The 10,327-nt window shown below is 42.9% G+C and overlaps 1 protein-coding gene across 6 annotated transcripts in view; it reads left to right on the forward strand.

The window, feature by feature from the left end:
• The window catches only part of shank2b (SH3 and multiple ankyrin repeat domains 2b), a 236,034-nt gene extending 228,420 nt beyond the window's left edge, over positions 1–7,614 (forward strand). For 5 of the 6 annotated variants that reach the window (XM_085907072.1, XM_085907074.1, XM_085907071.1 and 2 more), the window contains one exon: positions 567–7,614. In XM_085907072.1, the coding sequence (XP_085763198.1) occupies positions 567–1,089 (523 nt within the window). In that variant the 3' untranslated portion in view covers positions 1,090–7,614. The remainder of the gene's footprint in view (positions 1–566) is intronic. The other variant, XM_085907075.1, reaches the window with a different exon arrangement.
• Positions 7,615–10,327: the final 2,713 nt, after the last annotated feature.

Genomic DNA, 10,327 nt, shown 5'->3' on the forward strand with positions numbered 1-10,327 from the left:
CACGTTGCCTGCTGTTGCCTCTTGCACTCAGAGACAAGCCCCGCGCTATCAGCGAGTATTTCAATCAATCAATCAAGTCAAGTTTTATATAGCCCTAAATCACAAGCAGTCTCAAAGGGCTCTGTCCTCTGCATTTAACCCATCCCCATGTGATTTTGATCCATCCCCTGGGGGAGAGGGGAGCAGTGAGCAGCAGCGGCGCCGCGCTCGGGAATCATTTTTGGTGATCTAACCCCCCAATTCCAACCCTTAATGCTGAGTGCCAAGCAGGGAGGCAATGGGTTCCATTTTTATAGTCTTTGGTATGACCCGGCCGGGGTTTGAACCCACAACCTTCCAGTCTCAGGGCGGACACTCTACTACTAGGCCACTGAGCTGGTATTTAAATGCAGTTCTTTAAAAAGTTGCGTCACTTATAAAAGTAGCGCATTTGCGAAAGATGAAGTGGTGAGTGATCACTGTAAAGGAAAAAATGCAGCATGGTTGGTCTGCGGTCATTTACTTTCTTATGATTTTCACCACAAGTGCCACCATAGTAACTTGTTACCTCCTCTCTGCTCCCCCAGGCCACCTTCAGACGACTCAGGAATGCGTAACAATGCTGCTGCAGCTGCCGCCCTCACCTCCACGCCTCCAAGCAGCCTCCCTTCTCAGACACACCCCTGCAGTCCTTCAGACTCTGCCTCCTCCCTCACCCCCTGCTCTTCACTCCCGCCTTCAGTGTCGCCCACCCTCACAGATGTCTTCGGCCTGCCCACCCCGCCCATGGGCAGCGGCGGGGGCTACAGTCTGAGCTCGTCGTGTGGCGGGAGCTCGCGTTCGCCATCGCCACTGACGCTCATGCATGCAGTGGCGGCATCAGGCAAACCCTTCGTCTCCAAGCCCGTGGAGCTTTGGAGCAAGTACGACGTGGCCGACTGGCTGGAGAGCCTCCACCTGGGAGAGCACAGAAACGCTTTCCTGGATAATGAAATTGAAGGTGCCCATCTGCCCTCCTTGCAGAAAGAGGACCTGATTGACTTGGGCGTCACGAGGGTGGGTCACCGCATGAACATCGAGAGGGCCCTCAAGCTGCTGCAGGACAGATAAGCCCAGAGGACAGCGGAGAGCGGGTCGCAGTTGACGGAGGTCCCACTTTGACCGATCTCTTCATGGGACGTCCACTCCAGCCATGGAAGCTTTTGTCCAAGTTGATGCTGCCTCTTGCCCATGTTTTGTCTTCTCTCATTCTCATCTGAGCACTCCAGTCCAGTCAGCCTCCCTCCTGCAGCTCCTGGTATCAGGGGATCGTGGGACGTGGAGAGTACGGTGCTGGGTGACATCAAGGGGAGCGAGAGAGAGGCTCGAATGAGGGACTGTCTCTGGAGCAGTGGGTCCTCAAACTGTAGAAGTCGTTTATTTCACATGAACACTTGCGCTCATCCAACTGCAGCTTTGGAATACTACAGACCTTTTCCATGTGCCCCACGTGTGGGTGGGTGCATGAAAACCAGCTGAGCTGGTCTTTTTCTTTCCTTTATGATCTTTTTCTATCTTTGCTAGAGAATATTATGAGAATATTTCTTCACTAGAGTCCTACCAGAGTTATATTTCTGGGTGCGTTTAAGGTTGCAGAGAAAAACGTTTGGTTTTCACCTGTTTTTGTCAAGTAATTAACTCACGTTTGGATTCATATCTGGTGCCCACAAGAAGCACACACGAACTTACTCCAATCCGGGAGTAAGAAGATGCTGTCTTCTCAGATGTGAAGCATAAATCCACACAGTCACTGAAATCGCCTTCTCCTGAGAGAGTAGAATGTGGATGGAGGTTGTCGTTGGAGGCCGAGCTCCTGCAATGCGGCACCAAGCCAGCCTTTCCATTGCCAAAGGCCAACACAGTTAAAGATGCCATTCAAGAATGCTTACCATATTGGGTCCCATCAGCTTGTGTGATGACAAAGCACACCTTGTCATATTTTGGTGTGTATGCAGTGTTTGATACACATTAAGGGCATTCCCTGTTGCGAAGCCAGAGCTTCACTTATACTACGTAATTCCTTCCACTGAGCAGCATTGCAGTATTGACCACCCTCAAAGTTGAGTTCCTTAGATATCTTCAAGGAACACTTTGACTGATTAGCTTAAGGCTAGAGGAAGAGATGCATCTTAAAGAGAAAGTAAAATGGAAAGCAGCTCTGAGGGAAAATAAATATTACATTTCAAATTCACATAGGTCCAGAAGTATTTCAGTGACAACTGAGAAGTCAACCCCAAAATTTTCTTTGAAATAATGTTCTGTGCAGCCCAACTGGTCGTAACACGGCTTAATGTTTCATTTTTGGAATATGAATTAAACAGGGAAAATCCACCTGTTTTTATCCATCTCACAGGGTGGCCATTTTGCCACTTTCCATCGACTGAAAATGACATCACAGTTGCTAGGTCTCAGGACACAATAAATCCCGGCTCGCCAGTTTTCTGAAGCTGAGCCGTGAGTGGTTTTGACTTGAGACCTGGCGACTGTGATGTCATTTAAGTTAACAAGTGGCAAAATAGCTGCTGATGGATAAAAACAACGGTTGAATTTTGCTGCTTAACACGTATTCCACAAACTCAATATTCATCAGAATTCCGTGTTTAGACTAGTGGAGGCACATACAACATATTATTCTAAAGAACATTTGGGGATTGACTTTCCCTTTAATAACATTTGGGGCTTGACTTTCCCTTTAATACTCAAGTTGAGTTTTGTATTAAACTTAAATAAATCATGACATTTGGTTTCCTTGAACCATTTGCGTTGAACTAACTCCAGAAGGTCGGCTAGGCATTTTTCACGGTTCCCTGGAGCTCCAGCTGGAGGTCCGGATGACCTCCAGTGCACGGGCTTCAACCAGTAACTCATCAGGAGGGTGCAGGTGCCACACGGTTTTACAGTGTGAATCCGAATGTTCAGAAAGAAAACACAAATGCATAAATCGAGCAAGAAATAAACAGCATGTGACCCAAGGCTACTGAAAGTTAGTGTTATGACACATATCTTACCGATGTGTATATGTAGTACAGCTCTACACACTATTGAATATCAATCCTTCCAAGTTCTGTACTGCTTGTCTATCCAAGCTGACTGAGTTTTTTTTTTCATACTAAAAAAATGATAAAATGGCTGATTTTACATTTTTCAAGTTCAGATCAAAATATGACATGGAAAAACGAGCCACGGGATTGCATTTGTTTGTTCAGATTTCTGTAATCCCGAAATTTCGTAACAAGCATTTGCAAATCAGGTCGGGAGGCACGACCACAGAAAATGAGTAGCTACAGTTTGTGTGCAGAAGGAAAAGTGTTCACAAACTGATTCAGAATCACTGCACTTAAATATATATTTTGTCTGCCATAATGCATGCAAGTTAAAAACAACACTTCAAATAGTTTACAAGATCACTTTTCATAGGGCTGAAAATTGATTGGCCATTTTATGGATAATGGTTGTGGTGATGACTAATTGTGATGGCTAACAAGCTAATGTAGCTGTGCTAATAGTTAATAGAAAAAATATAGTTTTGATCTGAGCCCAAAATTTAAAAAAAGGAGTTTTTTCCTCCATCATATTCAAAGTAAACTGAATAATCACTTTTGCATTTGGATTTTTGAATGCCAATTGAAAATAGAAATAAGAAATGATACACTGGAAGTGCCATATTGGTACACTTGTTTTTTTTCCTCAAATCTCTAGTGGTAGTGTATAAAGGCAAAAGAAAAATGTGTCATTCTCAAATCTCTAGTGGTAGTGTATGAAGGCAAAAGAAAAATGTGTCATTGACCAAATACTTCTGGACCTATCGGTTAAAGGATTGTGTACTACTCCTTACAATGACACCATAGTCACAGTGTATATTTAATAGTTAGCCTTTTTCAACACGGTGGACACTTTTCGTGTGATATCAAACCACTTCTACTCAAAAACCTCCATGGTGTGTATTTACTTCAACGACCAGAGTTTCCAATCAAACTAAACAATTCACTAATGAAAGGTAACATGGCAATTATTTTTATTTTTGAAAGTGCGTAAGTGAAGATTCAAGCAGCAAAAGCTCAGCTTGACAGATTGAAAGCAGGCAGATGCAGAAAAAGACTATGAACAGATGGGACTGATGCGGGACTCGCGAGCCAACTTGCTTTATTAATGTGCGGCTCTGCCAGAGCTGACCACAACCATTTATCAAGGGGGGAGTCTACTGTTCTTCCTTCACAAGCACTGTTGTGAAACTTTGAACATTTTTCACTGACATGCCAGCCAGTCTAATTGTCTCAGCTGTGGACACAGGTTACTGTTGATATTCACATTGCTACATTTGTCACAAATATCACTTCAAATTTTATTCTTATTTCTAGGAAACAACCAATACGTGTGATGGTTGAGTACACTAACGTAGCTGCGTTGCAAGCTGTTCACGTGTCCCGTGTGCTTTACGGTTCCATTTTCGCATATCTGTCCAGTAGAACCTTTGTGTTTTACCTCATTGAACAAATACTGGGAGCAGAAGTGAATAGATGACCCGAAGTATTTAAGAAGTGGTCTGATCATATCACTATGAAGAGTTATTTCCAATGAGGCATATTAGAATACTTTTTTGTGGACATTTTGTCTCACGAAGACAGATGGTGAGCCATTTTTTAAGCAAAAAAAAAATGACGATCAGGAGGAGCCAAATACCAGTCTGGCTCATAGGAATTTTTAAAGAAGAGATGCAAACATCATCAAAAGCATTTCTGATTTCATTGTACACAGAGAAAAAGCAGCTTTGTGTAATCCCAAATCCTTGAAAATTGTCTTGTTTCAGTTTTATTAATCTGAATCCAGAATTGAATCCTCCTTTAATTATGTTCTTTAAATCAATATTCTTTGTGTTGTTTTCATATCTGTCCAAAAGCTCTATTTAGATTAAACCACATCCTTTTGAGGAATCAAGACGGAGGTACCGTAATTTTCGGACTACAAGTCGCTCCGGAGTATAAATCGCACCAGCCATAAAATGCACAATAAAGTGGAAAAAAACATATAAATCGCACCGGAGTATAAATTGCACTTTTGGGGCAAATTTATTTGTCAAAATCCAACACCAAAAACAGACATTAACCAGCAACAACAGGCTAAACGATACAGTATGCTAACTTGACATATACACAAACAAGAAACTGAGAATGGGCCTGACGTAACATTCAGAGTTATTCAAGTAAGTATTACATAAATAACACGTTTATCAAACCATCTGTGTCACTCCATTTCAATAAATCCATTGATCTTGCTTTATGCAAACAATGCCGCGTATGCGCCGCATATGCTGACGTCGGACCCGCTGTAAGTTGCATTTCTAATTATTCCACAGACCGAAGGACCGGGCGTGCGTAAAAGCCATAATAGTTTTTCAAACCTTCTGTGTCACCCCAAATCAGTAAGTCCTTCAAACTCTTCGCCCTCCGTGTCACTTACAAACAAAGCCGCTAATGATGCCGGTAGTACGTGGGGCCCTTCGTCACCTTCGTCATCCCGTGATCGAATCCTTTGTTCTTTATGTAAACAACCGCCGCGCGACACGGGTGACGTCACTTGCAATTCAAATGACAGTAATCCCTTGCTACATCGCGGCTTGTTTATCGCGGTTTCATTCCATCGCGGATTTTTGAATGTTGAAAATTTGTGAAAAATCAAATCACATAAGTCGCTCCTGAGTATAAGTCGCACCCCCCCACCCAAACTATGACAAAAACCGCGGTTTATAGTCCGAAATTTACGGTATAGTAAATACATAAAAAGATGATTATCCATTGAAAATGATGCTGCAATAAGATAATTTCAATAAAGCAAAACAGTAGGTTGCACACACTTAGTAGAGGTTTGTCTTCCGAGAGAATTGGTGTAACGGTTCCTATGTTAGGCTGATTCGTGACTTAAGACTAGCCAGGAGTGCTTGAGTTTCACAAAGTATCACTTGTCGGTTTCAGGGTTTTATGGTGAAAGAGTGTCAACATGCACATATAGCACATACACTCACGCGCCCCACCCTTCAAACCACTGCAAGAAACAAGGTGTTTCATGTATTGTAACTGGATCGCTTTTGGAACTGCCATGGCTACTGGCTGAGATGTACAAGTCTAGTACATGGTTGAGATGTGTATATAAGGGTGTTTTAACAAGAGTAAATCGTATGTCTAAGTGAGTGCATGGATAGAATTATTTCAAGGCTTTGAGCAGAAACAATCTTGGGAAAGGGTCCTCTCTGGCCTATTGGCCAAAGCAGTGCCCCATCAATCCAGTGAGGATCCCTGAAATAAAATTTCGGATTCCTTTGGTTCACCGTTCCGTTCGCTACCTAGCCAATTCTTTCAGAGTGTACTTCTTGTGTGATTTGATACGTCGGGAAAAAACGTGTCTTCAAAGAGATATACATAAAAATTTAAAAATTGCTTTGATCACGCTCAGCTGCAAGGGCCAAGGCACACCCTTGGAGGAGTTGGATGAAACCAACAAACGCTCTGTGTTCTGTGAACATTAGCGGCAGACAGGCACAGGACAGTGCCGCTATAAAGCTGCAACTTATTTTCAAACAAACAGTAATGTGTCAGCAGGGGTCGAAAAGCACAGTATTTTTAAACGTTTGTATAGAGTTCTATATGACATTTTATAGAGATTATCTTGAAAAATATGTTGGACACTGGTGATTGGATTTGCCAAATACATCAATATTTAACAGAAATATGAAATAGATACAAGCGCGGATATTATCGTTAGACTTATGGGTTTTGTAAGAATCAATATTTATTCTCAATGAATCTCCGTTGTCGTGTTTTTTTCCCCATTTTCAAGTGACATATCACATTATGCTTACTTGTCTGTATTGCAATGAACTGTTGCCTCGATGCAGTCTACTCATGTTGTAGATTTCACATGTTGGCCAATCAAGTGACCACAAAAAGCAGGTATCTTCTGACCGCCACTTGCCTATCTGTCATTCTCTAAAAATCCCAGACTCAAGAGAGTGTAACTTGTGTATTTCAAAAGATATATAAATCTGTACATTTTTAATATATGTCTGCAAGCCACCTTAGTAGAGAACTATGTACACATACATAAATCCCCCCCCCCCCCAAATTAGTTGGGGCTGTTGTTTACTCTCAGTGGGTGAACAAGTCACCAAACAGTGTTCTGTGTGAAAATGTAGAGCTGAGTAGATGTAGTAAGAATCTTCTAAGAGTGTCACCAGCTATGTTTAGAAACATAGCTTACTAAACCCACTTCCACTCCCCGCTTTTAACGCTGCTCCCACTATTTTCAGTGTTCCACATTTGGCTAACCCCTTTTTCTTAACTTCATTTTGGTTTCATTACTAGATTTTATTCTTTGATTAAGTCTTGACATAGATTAAGCTGTTTTCAGGAATTTGTGAAAAGACTTGTTTGTTTTTCTATGTTGCTGTAATTTTGTGCTTCAAAAATCATCATAGAATCAACAAACTACGAAAATGAATAGATAGAATTGTCCTGTAAGTGCACTCTTCATTCCGTCCCGCCCCCTCAAATCCTCAAGAATTCTTGTATGGCAACCAAAAGTCACTGTAAGAAATAAATATAACGTTGCACTAGTCTTTTTGTCCTCTCACTGCTTACTTTTTTGTATGGGCATGTGATGTCACTGTGGGCCAGCCTCCTGGGAACACAACAGATCGAGATAAATGAATTGACATAAAATGTACTATGTACCTGATCATTGCGCCTACCCAAAGGGAAAATGGAAGAAAATATGTGTCTCATTTTTGCAGCTTGATAAGCTTCATCTCTCCTAAGAAGACGTTCAACAAATTCCTAGAATGGATTGTGAGAGTTCTCTTTTGCAGTTAATTCCAAACGTTTGTACTGTGAAAAATTAAAATTCTGGACATTGTGCGATAACTGCAGACACAGAAAAAGGCCTTCTAGTAAAATGCATACAATGTTTTTCATATCTTAAAAAAAAATCAAATGTCAAAGTTGAAGTTTATTTTTGAACATTTTTGAAATTCTGGTCCACCATCCGGCGTCTCAGGAGGGGGAAGCAGTGCACGGTCAACACTGTTTACAGTGGAGATGGTGTGCTGCTGACCTCGACTCGGGATGTCGTGAGTCGGTGGGGGGAATACTTCGAAGACCTCCTCAATTCCACCGACACGCTTTCCATTGTGGAAGCAGGGCCTGAGGACTCTGAGGCGGACTCTCCAATCTCGGAGGTCGAAGTCACTGAGGTAGTTAAAAAACTCCTCGGTGGCAAGGCCCCGGGGGTGGATGAGATCCGCCCGGAGTTCTTAAAGGCTCTGGATGTTGTGGGGCTGTCATGGCTGACACGCCTCTACAGCATTGCGTGGACATCGGGGACGGTGCCGCTGGATTGGCAGACTGGGGTGGTGGTTCCCCTCTTTAAGAAGGGGGACCGGAGGGTGTGTTCCAATTACAGGGGAATCACACTCCTCAGCCTCCCTGGTAAGGTCTATTCAGGGGTGCTGGAGAGGAGGATCCGTCGGGAGGTCGAGCCTCGGATTCAGGAGGAGCAGTGTGGCTTTCATCCTGGCCGTGGAACAGTGGACCAGCTCTACACCCTCGGCAGGATCCTCGAGGGTGCATGGGAGTTCGCCCAACCAGTCCACATGCGTTTTGTGGACTCGGAGAAGGCGTTCGACCGTGAGACGTGGGTTTGGTAAACGGCTCTTTATTTAACAAAACAAGAGTTCAACGAGCCAACAACTACTGAACTTCCAGCCACGGAGGTAAAAGAGAGCTCCATAAATAGGACCGGACGTGCGTAAAAGCCATGTCCGAGCCCCATCCACCGTCCCCGGACAGCCACCCGGCCGAGCGCCGGCCCCCGATTTCCATCCACGGAGGTGAAAGAGAGCTCCCGTCGAGAAGGACCGGCCGTGCGTAAAAGCCATAATAGTTTTTCAAACCTTCTGTATCACTCCAAATCATTAAATCCTTCAAACTCTTCGTCCTTAGTGTCACTTACAAACAAAGCCGCTAATGATGCTGGTAGTACGTGGGACCCTTCGTCATCTTCGTCATCCCGTGATCGAATCCTTTGCCCTTTATGTAAACAACTGCCGTGCGGCACGGGTGACGTCACTTGCAGTTCAAATGACAGTAATCCCTTGCTACATCGCGGTTCGTTTATCGCGGTTTCAATACATCGCAGATTTTTGAATTTTGAAAATTTGTGAAAAAAATCACATAAGCCGCTCCTGAGTATAAGTTGCCCCCCCACCCAAACTATGACAAAAACCGCGATTTATAGTCCGAAAATTACGGTATTCCTCTGGCCTTCCTGTTGTGGAGTTCTCCCCGTGTCTACATACATGTTCTCCCAGGTTCCCAAAAAATGCATGGTAGGCCAATTGACTCCTCCAAATTGTCTGTAGCTGTGATGGTGAGTGTGAATGTTTGTCTGTGTGCCCTGCGATTAGCTGGCAACCAGTTCAGATTCGCCCAAAGACTAATGCACACGCCCATGAACCCTGTGAGGATAAGCTGCTCAGAAGATGAAAGAATGAATAAATAACGCACCCAATCATCTCACTTGTTATTTTATGTATTAGTAACCCTCACCCTTACTTCAACATTCCCAAAACACACATGGTAGTGTGAATAGTTGTCTGTCTATAAGTACCCTGCGATTGGCTGGCTACCACTTCAGGATATACACTTACTGCCTGAATTCGGCTGGGATGGGCTTCAGCAAGTGGTTCGGATAATGGATGGATGCAGGTAATTCCAACAAATCCATATCTGTATTTTGAACAGAATTTTCAACATTGTATTTGATGGAACTCTGGAGTTCCCTGCGGCCAAAGGAGAGCAAACTGTGACGTGCCACCTGCTGGTGATTTTAAGTAATGGCAGGCAACACTATAATGCACTGTGCACAGTGGACCTGAAGAGCTGAATAAAATGTATTTCTACGAGCCAGCATCATCCATTTTTCTACTATTAAATAGCAAAAAAATAACTCATTGTTAAATATCGCTCTTTAAGACCTTGTTTTTTTTAAATGTGTCAATCAAGTAGGTAAACAAATTAACATCTGTTGTTGAGGATGCAAATGCATTGTACATATGTGTCCATAATGATAAAACATTTTGCTTCTTTCTTTTGTTCGAGCTGCTTATTGCACAAATAAAATGGATATAAACTTAAAATGTGTCATGAGGATGGATTTAGATGAGCAATTGGTAAACTATTTTTTACAACAAGCCTGCATGCTTACTCATGCACATGGTCCAATAGAAAATATAGATACTTGAAATACATAAGTGTCAAAA

The sequence above is a fragment of the Syngnathus leptorhynchus genome, chromosome 3 (genome assembly GCF_054491065.1).
Source record: "Syngnathus leptorhynchus isolate UIUO chromosome 3, UIUO_Slep, whole genome shotgun sequence".
Lineage (NCBI taxonomy): Eukaryota > Metazoa > Chordata > Actinopteri > Syngnathiformes > Syngnathidae > Syngnathus > Syngnathus leptorhynchus.